The following is an 18383-nucleotide window of genomic DNA, read 5'->3' on the forward strand; positions in this document are numbered from 1 at the left end:
AGAGAAAAGAGAAAATAGAGGAGAGAGGAGAGAGAGAGAAGAGAGAGAGAGAGAAAGATATTTGCGAGTTGCATACATGTATGAACCATGATATGAACTCAGGGTCGGCCCGTAGCCCTGGCTAGATGTTCGCCTAGGGCGCCAGATCTCTGGAGGCGCTGCGCTGGCAGTTCTGGGAGGGGAAAAAAACATTTTGACCGTTGGGGCTCATCCTAATTTTCGGCCTTGATGTAACAATAAATATAACACCGTTTTCACCCCGGTTACACGTTTCATTTGCCCTGTACGATGGGCGCTGTAAGTGATGAAAATGGGGGATGTTGGCTTATCTGGCGCCCGCAGCTCACAGCCAAAATGCGAGTGAGCGAGGGAGGGTGCACCGGTACCAGCGCTGTTGTTATTAGAATCTGGTGCTAGCTGCTCTAACGGATATAAGAAAAATATGTTTCTACAATAATGTGGAGGGAGAGTCCTCTCCATTCAGACTGAGAGGCTGATAACTACAGCTCAGTGAGGTAAAGTCTAAGTTCAAACGGTTTGGTCGCAATTTATGTAAACACATATTTCCAAGGCACTCCTTTATAATTATTGGGATAAACAGGTTTGAAATCATTCCAATGTATACTATAGGACAGTAACCAAAAATATCCTTTAAAACTGGAGAGATACAAAAAAATGCATAAATAAATGTTAAGGTAAAATAAGATATGAATGAACAACACAAATAAAATAAGTTACATTCATTTGTTATTGGCTATGGTAGGCCATTGGTTATGTTCACATACTTATTTGATTACATCCACTTGTCTAAGATGACAACAGAGACTTTCGACCCAAACCCAGCTGTTGACTTGTGGATGCAAGCAGCTAATCGCAGACTCAACCAGAGAGAAAGAAGTAGGCCTACATCATCAGCTACCATGTCTGACAGAGAGGAAGACAGTGAGGAGAACAGTCAGGAGGGTAGTGATGACAGCTTGTAGAATTACTGGTCGTGCTAATGTTGTCTTGTGTTCACCTCTGCATGTGTGTTCTGTGTTCACCACTGCATGTGTGTTCAGTGCCGTGTGTCTGGCAAATAAAGTCAAGACCCCCTCAAAAGTTACGGTTTATTTCATTTTAAGGATGAGCACCAAGCAACATCTCCAGGTGCTCCTTTGAGAACCAGGGCAAAAAAGTTATGTGCACCCCTGTTTATAAGCACTACTGCTTGTAGGCAGGCATGACAGTCGACCCATGTTCAGGGGAGGAGGGTTTAGTTTCCTGCACGCCTCGACGTAAGAGAGACGTAAGCGACGCCACCTCTTAGCTCCGAAGCTCTTGCCTCTAGACCGACAATTTTTTGGAGCTGGATGTGAACCCGATTCCGGAGCTAAGAGCCGGCGCCGCTGCGGTGTGAACAGGAAAAACCGGCGCTTTTCAGCTCCAGCTCCGAGCCGGAGCTGAAAAAGCACTGGTGTGAAAGGGGCATGTGAGCTTCATAACACTTCAAGACCTACTTCCATATTTTCCGCAGCCTACGGTTTAACCTCTCTTTTTTCTTCTCATTCTTTGTTTCCCAGGTGGTGTTCCGTCAGGGCGAGCTGTTGGTGGGTGTTCTGGACAAAGCTCACTACGGCTCCTCATCCTACGGTCTGGTCCACTGCTGCTACGAGCTTTACGGAGGGGCGACCAGCGGCAAGCTGCTCAGCTGCCTTGCTCGACTCTTCACTGCGTACCTGCAGCTGTACAGAGGTTTTACTCTGGGTAAGAGCCCACATACAAGCAATGGAAGGTCAAGACATTTGTTTCCCTCTGAAATTGCAGAGAACATAGTTTATTTGTCTATCTGTGTTTAATTAACAACGAGTAGAAGAAGAGAAATATGTTTAATAACATTTTCTTTTTTTGTGCGTCAAGGTGTGGAAGACATCCTTGTGAAACCGGGCGCCAACAGGCAGAGGAAAAAAATCATTCAAGAATCACTGAAGATTGGCACCAAAGTGAGTTACTGTTCTGGCAAAATAAACTGTCAGAAACTGTCATATTTATGACAGTAGGATCATGTAAAATGTCTTTATATAGGCAATTAGAAAAAAATGCAGCCTTGTCAAATTCAGTGCTTCCTCCTCTGTGGATGCCACTGGCCAAAATGGCTGCCACAGTGAAGCTGTAGTTCATGGGCCCCACGGTGCTTCATCATGTCCACTGGGGATAAATATGTACTACACACAAATATGTTGAGAAATTAACTGAACAAGTTAAGAATGAGATCATCTGCAGCTGCCACAAATAACATTTGGTGTCAAACCTCTTAATTCGGTTAATCGGTCAGATTTGTGAAACAAATGACGACAACATTTATTGCTGTGTACCATATTATTTTTCGTATGGCCATCAAGAGTCATATTTTTCTAATTCTGGAGTCATGTATCTGGTGAATGGTAGTCAAACAAATGCAGAATGCTCCACTATGATCACTAGCTAGTCTCTAATGGCACATTTCCACTGCAGCGGGTAGCCCCGTTTAAGCGTCCTTAATCGTCCTCAAGCGGCCAGGCCAGTTTTTGGTGGCCTTTCCATATAGCCTAGTACCGGCTAGCGGGTACTTTTTCCCTCTTTTTCCAGCCCCATAAAATCGTGGTTCTATCAGGCCAGGGCCAGGGCTGAACTAGTGACATCAACACTCTCGACTGCTGATTGGTCAGAGAGAATCGTCACAAGATCGCGCGCGAGATCATCCCTAGCGGCGCATATATATCTAGAAGCAAGCTTGCAGCATTTTTATACACAGCATTTTGTAAACGGAGGAGCTACAAAAATGGCAACGTCAAAGAAAAGCACACCGTGGTCGACCGAGGAGGTGACGACGTTCCTACATCTCATTGGGGATGATAAAATCCAGTGGGAGCTCGACGGGAGCCCCGCCTATACTGCGTTGCTACCCCAGGTCCTAAACTGTAATGGAAATGCGCCACGGCCTCGGACGGCCAGCGAGGCAGCCCGAGGCCTGAGCGAGGACGCTTATGACGCGTTTCCACTGCAGCGGGTAGCTCGCTTTAAGCGTGCTGAGCCGGGCCCGTTTTTGGTTGGGCTACTTTTTCACCTTTTTTCTGGCCCGACTAAATCGTGGTTCTAGGGTCAGGAACAACCAGGCTGAGTCGGGCTGAGTATGCTAAACTAGAGAGAGAATCGCTGGCAAGGGGGCTACAACTACAACAAGATGAACATATTTGACCGTGATTTAATTGTAATACACGTTTCAAAATGATGCCGAAGTAACAACATACTGATACCGGTTAGTAAAAACCATGAATTAATGCTTTGACAAGTCTGCAGACAGACGGCGTGTTTTCTAAATGGAGCTTGGCTAAGCTAACGTTATATATGCTCCGACCGTCCACACTCACAACAACGGCCTATACAGACATAAATAAACCAGCGACTGTATTCGCCATGACACAGGCAGTCTGTGGTTTGTACTTGTTTAACTTTTGTCTAGTTTCTGAACAGATATGAAGAGCTGTGAGCTCTGAGTGCTAAGAGCTAACGGCTGTGTTGTTTTTCTGGGGCTCTCATTGAAGATGACGTCACGGCTCCGCCTACACTGCGTTACTATAGTAACTACCCCAGTTCCTAAACTGTAATGGAAGCGCAGCATTAAAGTGAGCCGGGCCTAATAAGGCCTAACCAAACCGAGCGAGGCCTGCAGTGGAAACGCGCCATTAGGGACGCTTAAACGGGGCTACCCCGCTGCAGTGGAAATGTGCCATAACTCTGTCTTTCTGCTCTTCAGTGCTAGAGCTAGTGCACAGTGGGATTTTAGAGCTTTACCACTGAAAACAATACTATGACACCGTAGAGAGTTAACCAATATTAAAATAGCAAGTTTTAAATACTAAATGATTTTCTTTATGATTTTTGCGGGGTAAAACATATACACGTGTGGTGTTGTAATAAAGAAATGCACAGCAAACTGGAAATTAATAAATATTTTCCCTTGTCTCTTAGGCCCTGCAGGCAGCCTTCAACCTGCCCCCCAACGTGGACCACGCTGAGGCTCAGAGCCGCTGGCAGGACGCTCACCTCAACCCCGACCAGAAAGACTTCAGCACGGCCGACCACAAGTTCAAAGAAGTGGCTAACCAAGTGAACAATGAAATTAACAAGGTATCATCCCACCACTACTGCTAATGCTAACATTAGGCGCGTTCACACCGGAGTACTTTTCCCTGTACTTTTCCCGTTTAGTTCTGTTAGTATCCCTTATGTCGCGTTCACACCAAAAAGAGTACTTAGTGCCGGGAACTTTTACCCCCATTTTTAGTGCCTGCTGAGAGGTGGTACTCTCCTGGGGGAAGAAAGTGCTCCCGTTCTGATTGGCTGGGCGAATTGCAAACCACGCCCTGTAAAACTCTGACATTTTTTGGAGTGCCGCCATTTTATTATCCTCGCATTAGCATTATTAGCATTAGCATTCGCCCAGCGCACAAACGCAGAGAGACTAACTTATGGCAACACAAAATAAAACATGGGAGCGGTGGAGATGAGGACGTGTCGGCGTTCTGGCGATTTACTCGGAAGGCTTCAGTCCCCAACTCCGGGGACTTCCGGCCGGGGACTTCGGGTGGCAGTATACGCCGTGAAGTTGTTTGCGGCCTGCCAGTAAACCCAAAGCAGAAGAAGACGAAGTGACGTCAGCGGCTCATTTGCGTAATCTTCCCTCAGGGAACTTATTCCGGTGTGAACGCGATCGGCTCTTAGTTCCATAGGGGAACTAAGTGCTGGGAGTACAACTGGCAACGTACTTAAGTGTGAACGCGGCTATTCAGTACAGTGCACATAGTTTCCACTGTAGGGTCTTTACTAGGGGTGCACCGAATGGGAAATTCTTGGCCGAAACCGATACCGAAAATAGGAAACAGTTGGCCGAAAACCGAATGCCGAAAGGCCGAAAAATGATTAATAGAAATATATATATATAATGTATACATTTTTTACCAATGTTGTTCAGCTACCTGATTATGGAAATAGACATGATTATGGCAAAACTTAACTTAAATAATAATCACTATTATGGGTCCATAAAACATTTATTCAGCACTTTTGAATGCATACAGTACATTTATATATGTCATGTATTATTGCTAAAAACATGATATCGCAGTCTTAGTGTCGCCAACTCGTTTCTAATATGCAAAGACAACAAATGCGTCTATGATGTATTTTCGATCAGACGAGATCTCTCTCCCCCGTCTGTGTGCGAGGGGGCGGGGCAGTTTACACACACGCAGCTGCTACATGCAGCGGAGCACACTGCGGAGATGGCGGAGAGAACGCGCTCCGAGGTGTGGTTAAACTTTACCTGTCTCGATGTGGAGAATACTTGTTACCATAAGTGCAATAAGAGTTTAGCATGTAAGCACGAGCAATTTGTCTAAACATTTAGCAAAAGTGCACCGCATGCAGACGGAGGAATGTACCGGGTTCGACCGTCTTTCTAGCAGCTCTGTAGCTCCATCCACGAGTAACGTTTCCACGTCAGGTGTTTTGTATGCTAGCAGCAACACACGGAGTTAACTACATGATACAAACATGGGTTAATGATTAGAGGTAACTGAGTTATTTAGTTTGTTAAAATTTCAGCTATTCTGTTTACAGTCTGTCATCAGATTATTTAATACGATTTGTTAAAGGCTCAGGGCAATCTCGATGACAAAGGTCAATGTTCCCCCCCCTGTGAGCCAGCCGCGAGCATGGTCGCCGCGTCTTTATTACGTCATTACAACAACACGTTAGGTTACCAACGTAAGCCTGTTCTGACATTCGGTGATATTTTTTCGGTGCTAAAACCCTTTCGGCCGAAAGGGCCTTTTAAACCATTTTCGGCCGATAATTTTCGGTGGCCGAATATTCGGTGCATCCCTAGTCTTTACCAGGGGACTTATGGAGGAAATACGGAGCTTTTTACTTTAGTTCCTCTCGGATAATCGGGGCAGCACCAAGGGGAATGTACTACAGGGCAAAAGAGACAACAGCAATAAGAGGAGAAAGCTAGTGAATGGGAGGAATACAACTTTGTTTACCATTCATTTAATGGCGGTTAAAGCACACCACTTTCTTCTTTATTACTATACTCTATCCAATAATTGTACTAAAGTGACAGATGTAGCTGCGAGTAGGTGTGTGTGTGTATCTTAGTTTGCTCAGCATCACAAAAGTGTCTTTATTATTGATAGAAATTCTTAAATGTTTGGTATTTAAAAACAGAACAAATGCAGCCTTGTCAAATTCAGTGCTTCCTCCTCTGTGGATGCCACTGGCCAAAATGGCTGCCACAGTGAAGCTGTAGTTCATGGGCCCCACGGTGCTTCATCATGTCCACTGGGGATAAATATGTACTACACACAGACACAGACGTGTCGAGAAATTAACTGAAGCTATAAAGAATGTCACTCTTTAAAAACTAAGAGCACATCCCTAAATATGTTCATGTGTGTTCGTAGGTGTGCATGCCAGTGGGACTCCACACGTCTTTCCCAGACAACAACCTCCAACTGATGGTCCAATCAGGAGCCAAGGGCTCTACTGTAAACACCATGCAGGTAACCCTCAAACACACACACACTTCAATAATACCCAACCGTAGGCCTACAATAAACTAACCTGTGTGTGTGTGTGTGTGTGTGTGTGTGTGTGTGTGTGTGTGTGTGTGTGTGTGTGTGTATGTGTGTGTCTGTGTGTGTGTGTGTGTGTGTGTGTGTGTGTGTGTGTGTGTGTGTGTGTGTGTGTTTCAGATTTCATGTTTACTAGGCCAGATTGAGTTGGAGGGTCGTAGACCTCCATTGATGCCTTCTGGGAAATCTTTGCCGTGCTTCCAGCCCTATGACCCTGCCCCCGGCGCAGGGGGCTTTATTTCCGGAAGGTTCCTCACTGGAATCAAACCACAGGTACGGCAGGAGAGATGTGTGTGTTGTTGTTAGAGTTGCTCTTAGACTGTAGCTCCTGGTACGGACAGGGAAGCCTAATGGCACTGTCACGGAGGTGATCTCTGGGCTCATAGGTCTCGGCCTCCGTTACGGGTTGTTTAGGTTTTTGTTGTTGAAAAGTGTTCCCTTTCCCCATGTCTGTCGTTGATTGTGTGCACCTGGTGCCCTGTGTTGTCTCCTCCCCCCTCACCTGTGTCCTGTTGGGTTGATTGGGTTGGGCATTTAGGCTCTGGGGTTTTGCTGTTAGAGAGGCTGGTAGTGTGTGTGAGAGCCTGGTGGCTGCAGGCTGTGCCCACGTGAACAGCAGCAGCAGGATTGAGGCTGTGTGTATTGTGTTCATGCTGTAATAAATGCCCACACCGGGTTATATTTGGCCTCCTTGCTTGGTCTGGGCCGCTCAATTGTCAGCTTCACAGGCACTAAGAAAGCAGTCTAAAGCTCTTAAGATTATTAATATTTTAATTAATAATTAATTTAAGTCGTATAACAATTCTTTCCTCGTCAATCTCAGGAGTTTTTCTTCCACTGTATGGCCGGCAGAGAGGGACTGGTGGACACAGCTGTGAAAACATCTCGATCAGGATACCTGCAGAGGTAACAAAGAACTCACTGCTTAAAATGTTTATTGATAACATTGGCGAAACCAGCAGGAATAAGCTAGATTTCAAAAACCTCACTGAAAGCAGCTTACAGTACTAGCAAAAAGGTTCTTCTCTTCTTCATTCACAGATGAACCCCCTTATTCGAGGGGAAGCAGCATGCATTATCATGACATGTTAGATCATGACTTAAGGTATGATGAGTCTACCAGTTAAGATCCAGACGTCCGTGACTAAAATCCTTCATCCGGTTAAATATAGTTAAAAAAAACGCAATATATATCGCAGGGGAAAAAAATATCGCAATTTCAGTTTTTTTCAATATCGTGCAGCCCTAGTGGTTAGTGTTAGGGAATAATTCTGCTGGACTCCTAGATATCTAACCTTTTTGCCCTTTGACTTTTATGACCAACCCTGACGTCTGTTATCTCTCTTAAGGAAAGGGGCTGCTTCAGCCATATGTTGTTGTTCCCAATTTATGACCGGGCAACTCTCGGTCACAAATGGTTTATTGTTGTGAGAATGCTGGAACACTTCCTTCTCGGTGTTTGTGGACTCCAAGGTGTGAAATCTTCGAGGCCATAAGTGTCAGACGCAAGTAATTCAGTGTTCCCAGCTGTTTAGTCTATCTCCTCAAATATGTTGATTACTCTCTGTGAACCAGTTAAAAGGTTTAGCAAGAGAGAGACTCTTCAGAATTGACGTGGCAACGCTCCCGTGAAGTCAGAACCTCTGACTGTTTGACTTGTGATGTGAATCCTCCGGCCGAAGCTCCTAAATAAACCATCAGTGTTTGACATCAAAGCTCCTGCTCTTCCCGTGTCTCCTTCCTGAGTCGGTGACTCCCACTGCATTGCTACACAGAAGTTTCCCCCACAGTTAGAGTATATGGATCAGTGGATAAAAGGTTCTTGATGTGAACCAAAGCCAAGAAACCCTCCTGGGATGCTCTGCTGAAGCCTAGTTTATTGGAGAGTTGCCAGAGTGCAGCTCTGTATTGACAACATTGCATAAGCTTATGATAGAGCAGGGGTTTTCAAAGTGTGGGAAGGTGAGCCTCCCCTCAGAGAATATAAGAACAGCCGCGCCCCCCCTCCCAGTTATTATTGTTATTATTATTATTGGTGTTGTTGCTATAATGCAGTAAGAGAAAATGAAGACTGTTTCTCTCCTCTTGTCTCGTCTCTGTGTGTGTGTTTTAATCTATCGTGCTGACTCACTGACTCCACCGATTTGATGGGCCGAGTAGCGTCACCTCCTTAAAACATTAAACAATAACTTTTTTAAACCTTTTTATATTTATGTTTTAAACATATTGTATAACACTCCCCCACTACTTGGACTATTCCTTGCACTAGTGTTGCACGGTGTACCAATACTTGAAAGGTACCGCGATACCCTGCCGTTAAAAACGTTACGATTCCTCCGTTTCATTAGTATCGGTACTTTAAGAATGACGGGGAAAAGTACTCCGGTGAGAAAGCGCTGTTTTAATAAGAGCCGTGTGTGTTCAGCGCTCTGCTTCCACTCCCTGCACTGCAGCCGTGCCTGCAGTCCCTCCCCTCTCAAGCACGCTCTAAGTCCCTCCCCTCTCTCGTGCACGCGCTAGCTGCCAGAGCATGTGAGAAAACGAGAAGCATGGCTGCGAGTGCAACTGCCGCTGCGCCTCGGCTTGTTGACAAAAAAGAAGCGACATTTGGAAGTATTTTAGCTATATCTCTGACAGTGAGGGCAAGCCTACGGACACCACAAGGCCTGTCTGTAAGAGATGTATTAATTTTATTTAATACGAATTATTGTAATTTTTTTATTTATTGTTCTCATTGTTTCAAAGTTTGTGTTATGGTTCTGGTGTGAAATAAAGCACAATAATTACATTTAAGAATGTCGAAAAAGAATCGGAATCGCAATTCTTGACTTGGTATCGGTATCGAAACCAAAATGTTGGTATCGTGACAACACTACCTTGCACCCCTCTAGAATAAGCCCGAATGGTCTGAACCATATTGCTTGCATCAGTAACGTGCACTTGTTGTTGTTATAACACGATCGCAAGGACAGTGGTAGCGATCAGAGTGTTGTTCAGTTTGTGTGTTGTGGAACATGCGTGTCCGTGCACGGAAATATATCACACACCCAATTACAATTGCATGTTCAGTTCACTACCCTGGAAGTTAATACGGTTATTAAAGTTGGAACAGCCTGTGGACAGCCGTTCTTCCTTGCATGTCAGTCGCCGACACCTTCTTACGACAGGCAAATCTAGCTGCACCACGAACCGTATATTTTTGCACGCCGTGTTCTCAACACATATTTTTTTAACATTTTCAACATCGTGGATACATCCTTATATGCTCCCGGCAACACACTGAACGTCAACTGTGCCTCCTTATTACACTCACCCCTACTTTGGTGGGAACAATGAGTCTGCGTCTTTGATGCACACAGGAATAAACGCAGATCATCCTCTGGCTGCAGCCTTGACCGGCACTTGCTTTTGATCAAAGTCAATGCGGAAAACCCAAACTCACACAGGTAGGTGGAGGTGAAGGGAATGAGCACTTTTACAGCCTTTTTGGCGAGGTGGGGGAACTCGGTCTCCACAGACAGCCAAAAGTGTGCAAGTGTCACTTTACTCATCTTTTTTTTTTCTCACGCCGCGCCTCCCCTGAAGCTCTCTGGCGCCCCCCAGGGGAGGCGCGCCTCACACTTTGAAAACCGCTGTGATAGAGCATTAGCTGCACTAAGGGTGTGCTCGGAAGTAGTCACTTCAAGCATGGGAGCACACTCTGGCACAGATAAGACCATTTCGATATTCAGAGTTGCTCCCTGTCTTTTTCTATAATATTATATAAAGCATTTAGCTAGCTAACTGGCTTCCTTTCCCTAACTGCTAATATCACCTTTAGCCTTTTTAATGTATTTTTCTAGGACTATTGTCCTGCTAGTGGACTAAACGGCGGATAAACTGTGGCGCGCTTACACTAATTGCGCCGCATAAGCGCATTATAGTGCGCCGCATTTGCGCTTCAGATGAGGAGGTGAGGCCCCCTCATAACTGCATGAACCCGTATGGCACAATACAACTCAGACTGCCTTATCTGTACGTCAATCAAGTGGCAAATGCCAAAGTAAGGATGGATGATAGGCTAACTTTAAAAATAAATGGGTTTTTTCTTCTTCTTTTTTCAATGCCATGCGATCTACCCACACTACCTTTGCGATCGACCGGTCGATCGCGATCGACATATTGGGCACCCCTGATTTAGGCTAACCGGTTAGTTAATTAATGTATGAATAGAATGCAGTGTTTTTACAAATTACAACACTCTCATCTTAGTGTAGATATTGGACAAAAATCCACATTTGATTTAAGATACAGATTTAATATACAAATTCAGTGGACTCTGTGGATGCCATTTGCCAAAATGGCTGCCACAGTGAAGCTGTAGTTCATGGGCCCCACGGTGCTTCATCATGTCCACTGGGGATCAATATGTACTACACACATACATCAGGCATCAGCGGAGCTTAGGGCTGAGCAATACATATGTAGCGCTTCATTTCGGACAGTTCGAAACGCGAGGGCCGTGATTGGTACGTGATCTGCCCTCGCTCAAGGGAAAACCTCCAGCTTGACTTGAGACGGCCCCCGTGATAAATAAATGTAATTATAATGAAGCCAGCTGCAATGGATTCATTGATCCACCAGGGGGTGCAGTGGGGTTCCACACTGGAGCTCATGTAAAATAAAGTCAGATACAGTACGCTGGATGTACAGCGGAACTTTGTTAAGATCCATATGTCACGGATATCATACTCTGCTAAATAAGAGACATGTAATCATTTACAAAACATCACCATGTCGAAAAAAACGAACGGGAGGAAATGTAGCCCGGCTCTCGATTTGTAATCCTAATTTAATCATCATCTTCACCACGATCATTTATGTTTATGTTCGCCGAATTGACATGAAATCACTGACACATATGAATATACTGTATTCAACTTCATTAAAACGTTATTAACGTGCCTAAACTCAGTAATTCACTAACAATGAAGGGTGTTATTTTCCCCATAAGGAACAAGTCGCTGCAAATTATCCCGCTTATTACATGGCCACATTCTCAACAAAGTAACGACATGACTCCCAATATTAATTGAAATGCTTTTGTGGATTTAGAAAATGTTTTTATTGATTTAAAAAATTGTTGTATTGATTTAAATTGACATGCATCCGCTAAGAAAAATAGTCCGTTGTTACCGTTTTTTAAACAGTCTGAATAAAACGGCAGCTCTCAGCTGTGTATTTACACAACTAATGGCCCATCAACCACAGCTCTCTCCCCCCCCCCCCCCCCCCCCCCCCCCCCCCCCTGATCTTTCTTCTCCAGCAGCTAAATTAACTGTACTGTAGGTTACTCCGAGTGACAAGCTTACAGTTAGTGATGTAACAACACCATAAAAGCTGGTGGGTTGAAAGCAATACGGGAGGTAAAACGAACTAGAATAATTGTGATTTATTTATTGTGGCTTTTATGTTTTAGGTATAAAATGTTATATAATTCAGGCTTATAATTCACCCTTCTCTAAAAGCCTTCAACAATGACAATATTCTCTACACACACGATTTAAACGCAGACTTTTGTTCCTCCATGTTTCGTTAAATAAACTCACTAATTAATGAAACCAGTTCAATACGCATTATTCTTATTCTTATCATTCTTTATGAGCGCAGAAATAGTCTTAAAATCAGACCTGTTTTTTAAATGAAATCTGACGTTTGCTCTGATCACCTAATGATAAATGCGCCACACCTAATCGCTCCCTCTATGCTAATCAAACTGTAGACAGTGTGAAAGCACCTATTGTTTTAAATAATGGTCGGAATGTGACCTGTGAGCCTTCTGAATTACCGTGGGAAAGCACATTCTAAACTAAAATGTTCAATCAATAAAGTAACATCTTATCTTATCTTAATATCTTATTAATAATAATAATAAATCATACAGTATGTGTCCGAAAGGGAGCAGGAGGAAGCAAACACAAAAATATACAAAAAATATATTGCATATTAAAGCAAACGATTGTAAAGGTAAAAGTATGAGCATAACAAATAAAGAAGTGTAATGTAAACATTTACATTATTATTATGATTATTTAATATATAAAGACTATATATTATTGAATTACAAGATTAGATATACTTTAGTTGATCTAAAATATTGATGTGTTCAAATGCTTTTCAAAACACAACTGAAAGTCCATGAAACTTGTCTTTCTGTATTTGTGAATGAAGCACGATCTCCTGGTTAAAACCTGAAATTGAAAATCTGGCAACGCCCTCTTGGAAAATAGTGGGAGGGCTTAACATTCCTCGATACTGGTTTTAGGCAGGTTGTACGCAGGAAGCTGTAAACTAGAGTCTGAAATTAGGTGCTACATCTGTACATACTTATATTATTTATAATCCAGGGTTCGTACGGGTGCTTGAAATCCTTGAAAATGCTTGAAATTTGACGTGGTGTTTTCAAGGTTGTGAAAGTGCTTGAATTTTGGGAATGGTGCTTGAAATTGAGATAAAGTGCTTGAAAATGTAAATGCTTTACTTTTACAATAAATTGCTGTCTGACTGAATAGTTCGCTTTTTAGATTAAAAGAAAATAATTGCTTCGTTTCTAAAACAGCTCCGCTGCGGCCGTCCCGCGCTATGCGCGCGACCTGCAAGTGTTTGTGTTACGTGTGACCTGGGCATTCTGATGAGTGATAGATGACTGTGTGCCAGGAGGTTGCAGTTTCAACGAGCGTTGGCTAGCAGAAGACAAATACAAGCCATGGCTAAGACGAGGGTCAAGCCCACGAGTAGCCTCCTGCAAAGTTTGCAAAAATAACGATGGGAGAGTCTGCGCTGACGAGCCACATGAAAGGTACGCCGTAGTAGAGCATTTTAGATTAGGCTAACGTTGCATGTTATGTTTGTTTAAGCTAACGTTAGCGAGCTGAATAGCGAACTCCATGAGGGATAATAATAATTGCAGGGGACAATCATTTCAGAGGAGCGTACCTATGTTATGTGCGTTACAGTCGCCATCCTGTGGTGTTCAGAGGATGAAGCACTCACGGCATTTCGTGTTATAGTCACAAAATATAATCTATTGATTCGACACAGAGCGATTTTGAAAGCAATGTATTTCTACTGGTAGTATGTTTCGTGCCTAAACCAAATGTGACTTGCTCTATCGAAATCAGTCACATTGACCCGAAGACACATTTTCGTTTGTATTACTGGCCTGGGGGAAGCTCGCGAGTGTGTTTGTGTGTATTGCGTTTGTGTACCGGGGAAACACTCACAAGAAACACCAGCTGTTGTTATGCCTGCTGTGACGTTAAGTTACTCAGTTCTCTGCTTGTAATTATGCCGAAGCTTCAAAGTTGTATTTATCATCTGAATTTGCCGAAACAAGTTTAATATTCTGAAAGCCAATACTTTGTTTATTTGAAAACATGAAAACAAACTCTCTTTTATATAAAATTGAAGTATTATACAAGTAAAACTACATGTTGCTTTAATCCCATGTAATTGTAGAATGAACACAGTCTTCCTTTGAAGATGTATAAGTAAGGTGTCTTGAGTAGTCAGCATTACCTACAAATCATTGTACACATTTGTAAATATTATTTTCCACTTGTTACCATTGTGAGGCTATTTTATGCAGCTCTGCGTGATTTTGTGGCTACAATTCAGACTAATACACTACTAGAGGTGGAATAAGTACTCAGGTATTGTACTTGAGTAAAAGTATAAGTACTCAGATCTTGTAGTGAAATTATAAGTACTCAGATCTTGTACTTAGCAAAAGTAGAAGTACCAGAGTGTAGGAATACTCTGTCACAGTAAAAGTCCTGCATTCAAAATATTCCTCAAGTGAAAGTAGAAAAGTATTCTCATCCAAATATAGTTAAAGTAGCGACAGTAAAAGTAGTCGTTGTGCAGATTGGTCCATTTCAGAATATATGATATGTTTTATAATGATTGATCATGAAAGTCTTCTCAAAGCTGGTAAAGGTGCAGCTAGTTTGAATGACTTTGTATACTGCAGGGTAGCTTGTGGATTTACTCCAGGTGGAACTAAAGTCTGATTAAACACTTGATTAGATTTCACATCATTCATCCACATCTGTGAAGTAACTAAAGGTATTAAATACATTTAGTGGAGTAGAAGTACACCATGTACCTCTGAACTGTAGAGGAGTAGAAGTACACCATGTACCTCTGAACTGTAGTGGAGTAGAAGTACACCATGTACCTCTGAACTGTAGTGGAGTAGAAGTACACCATGTACCTCTGAACTGTAGAGGAGTAGAAGTACACCATGTACCTCTGAACTGTAGTGGAGTAGAAGTACACCATGTACCTCTGAACTGTAGAGGAGTAGAAGTACACCATGTACCTCTGAACTGTAGTGGAGTAGAAGTACACCATGTACCTCTGAACTGTAGTGGAGTAGAAGTACACCATGTACCTCTGACTTGTGTTCACTGCCAACCTAAAAGCACCTCAAAAATAGTAATCAATAATGTATTGAAAATGTATTTGGCTGATTGTTTTATATCGGCTCAGACAGGTTATATGGGACGTACAGATGGGTCACTCATTTTGAAATATTAAACTTAGTTTTCTTTTCTTTAATTTTTCATCCTCGTGTAGAAGGCTATCACGAAACACACATTTGGTTGTTTATAGCATAAAGAACATCTGATTTAATGTGAGGTAGGGAAATAATCATTTGAGTATGTGTATATAAATATGTAATTTACAACAGCTGTAAGCTGCTTGAAAAGCTGGAAAATGCACCTTGAAAATGCTTGAAAAGTGCTTGAATTTGACTTTGGAAAAGGTGTAAGAACCCTGTAATCGTTATCTGACTCTAAATATAATAATAATACATGACACTTATATAGTGCTTTGACAGAGCATAAAACAAAAAACATAGAAAAATACATACATATGGTCTTGGTACTCTTTTTATTATTGACTTGGTTTATCCATACATGTACTTTGCTCAAAATACAAACTATATTCTTTACAGTCTATAAAGTTAAAAAACACCTACAAAAATTGCGTGTATCAACATTGCCTGGTTTTGAAGGCCGCATTACATTAGTGTTGTAATATTTAAATGTATGTGTATTATTTTTCACTAAGACAATATATCCATGCGAAAAGTATCATTTTTATTACTGTCCCAATATTGAAGGATTTTATCCAAAATATTGTGATGTTCGAATTGCTTCATATCGCCCAGCCTCGGCTGAGCTATTGAAAACAATATCACTTGCATCTGCTTTCACTGACCGTCTTAACAAGACTGAAGAAACTCATAGTAGCATGCATTGTCCTTTTTCTCTTCTCTCATCCCTCACACCCTCTCCTCTGCAGATGTGTCATAAAGCATCTGGAGGGTTTGGTGGTGCAGTATGATCTGACGGTGAGGGACAGCGATGGCTCGGTGGTGCAGTTCCTGTACGGTGAAGACGGACTGGACATCCCTAAAACTCCGTTCTTGCAGGAGAGACAGTTCCCCTTCATAGAGGACAACTACGAGGTAAGACAGAGCTAAACACGAGATAGTTAAAACAATATATGGTATTAAACCAGATATTATGAGGCATCTGTGATTTAGAACAGGGTTTGTTTAAAATGTATTTATATATGAATTTATTCAACAGGGAAAGTACACATAAATGACCATTGCTGTAAATGCATTTGTGAGCTAGCCAAGATGCTATTTTTCATCCTCACTCCCTGGACAGATATTTATCAGCGTAAACCCAAAAACGAATTGTAATATTTACCGAAGATAATAAATCATAAAAACCATTCAACGTTGAGAATTAAAGCACACAGCAGCTTGCTTGATTTGTATCTGATCACAGGTGGAGCTGAGGTGCAGGTCAAGCAGAAGTTAGTTACATTTACTTTTATAAAGTTATCCAGAGGAAAGTAGCAGAAAAATAGTCATTAACCCTCTGGAGTCTAAGGGTATTATCTCGATTTTTAGATGTTTCCTTAAATCACCTTTTAAATGTACTTCTTATAACATGGCACCCCATGTGTTACATATCAAAATGTGCAGGACAATCTCTGGTCTGGAGCATTTACATATTTTTTTTTCAACCAACTATTTATATAAATATAAGAAACTGGAAAATCTCACTATTTACAATATTGAACATCAGAACTTTCAACCAACTATTCATTATAAATGTCAAGACAGTGTCAAGGTATTTGTCTGTCTTCCAAGACAGTGGGTCTGGCTGCTGTGTAGGTGGGGGGGGGTACAAGTGCTATACGAGACCTCCTTGCTGGCTGGGTTGAAGGTGATGGCTGTGGTGGAGCCTTTGTGCTGAGGTGTATCTTGACCTGGTGGCAGCCGCAGATGATGCAGTGATGCTGGTCTGCTGGTCCTTGGTGGTGATGGCTCTGGTGAAGGCCCTTGAGCCACGGTAGATCTTGACCTGGGGGCCGGCACAGATGGATGTTCTGGCTGCTGGATAAACGCCGCCTGTGGGCCACTAGGCCCAGACAGCTGTGAAACATCTCTGTAAAACAAATTAAAATGTAGGACAATAATTACAACTAATTTCATTGAAATAAAGTTCAAGTAAAATGTTGTTCAAGCAAAAAATAACAATGCACACATAAAAAGAAAGTTTGGGAGGTTGGACAGGAGTCTCTCTCTCACACACACACACACACACACACACACACACACACACACACAACACACACACACACACACACACACACACACACACACACACACCACACACACACACACACACACACACACAGGTATTTCCAGTTACTTTACATTCAGTATAAAATCACAGACACACATACATACATCTTGATTACAAAGTCTCATCTGTACAGGACGGTAAAATAATCACAGGCACACATATAAATAAATCTATGACAAAGCCTCATCTGTACAGAACAGTATGATAAAATAATCGATGGCAAAACCATGTCTATAGCCACTGTAAATGTCTCCGTTGTGGGACGAATGAATGATTAATTTAATCATCTACACATGTAATCTCACTTTTACACACCAAAATAACGTTAACACAGAGTAACGTTTGCTAATGGAGAGTCTATTTTGTCCCAAGAAAAAGTTCATGACATATTCTCACACGCACCAAGCCCTGGCAGCACATCACCCCCACTCTCTTCAACCTCCACTGATTCCCGGTCAAGTCCCGCATCATGTACAAACTCCTCCTCCTCACCTACAAATCCCTCCATGCCCTCTCCCCTCAGTACCTCACAGATCTCCTCCAACCATACATCCCGTCCCGCACCCTTCGATCCTCAGACTCCGGCCTGCTCTCCATTCCCCATTCACGCCTCCCCACCTTCGGGGACCGTGCCTTCAGTGTCGCTGCCCCCACCCTCTGGAACTCCCTCCCTGCAGAAATCCGCAACGCCCCTTCTCTCAACATCTTCAAATCAACCCCTAAAACTCATCTGTTCAACATCGCCTTCCAACAATAACTCACTCCCCCCCCCCCCACTTACACTTCCATTTCTGCCCCCTGTTTTATGTTTATGTCTTGTCCTTGTATGTTTCTTTGTAAAGCGACCTTGAGGTTATGAAAGGCGCTATATAAATTCAAGTTATTATTATTATGACTATCGATACAAAATATATCAATAAACCTATTGTTCATTTTCGCGGTATTCCCCACACATTGCCAGTACACTATTACTGTAATATTTACACTTACCCATGTCCAAATGGATCCTTGT

At 42.6% G+C, this 18383-nt stretch overlaps 1 protein-coding gene and 3 non-coding genes across 4 annotated transcripts in view; all 4 read left to right on the top strand.

Annotated features, from left to right (window-relative positions):
* polr1a (RNA polymerase I subunit A) overlaps positions 1–18383 on the top strand; it is a 100618-nt gene that overhangs the window by 26621 nt on the left and 55614 nt on the right. Inside the window, 7 exon segments of the mRNA XM_034222800.1 lie at positions 1563–1746; positions 1900–1982; positions 3991–4149; positions 6486–6584; positions 6777–6929; positions 7480–7562; positions 16008–16173. Of these exon segments, the coding sequence (XP_034078691.1) occupies positions 1563–1746; positions 1900–1982; positions 3991–4149; positions 6486–6584; positions 6777–6929; positions 7480–7562; positions 16008–16173 (927 nt within the window).
* Positions 2080–2216, top strand: LOC117550388. Its single transcript, XR_004569622.1, has one exon. It is a non-coding gene; the product is annotated as a small nucleolar RNA SNORA5 (small nucleolar RNA).
* LOC117550392 lies at positions 6256–6392 on the top strand. The gene has a single exon (XR_004569625.1). It is a non-coding gene; the product is annotated as a small nucleolar RNA SNORA5 (small nucleolar RNA).
* LOC117550389 lies at positions 10945–11080 on the top strand. The gene has a single exon (XR_004569623.1). It is a non-coding gene; the product is annotated as a small nucleolar RNA SNORA5 (small nucleolar RNA).

This window comes from Gymnodraco acuticeps, unplaced genomic scaffold (genome assembly GCF_902827175.1).
Source record: "Gymnodraco acuticeps unplaced genomic scaffold, fGymAcu1.1, whole genome shotgun sequence".
Lineage (NCBI taxonomy): Eukaryota > Metazoa > Chordata > Actinopteri > Perciformes > Bathydraconidae > Gymnodraco > Gymnodraco acuticeps.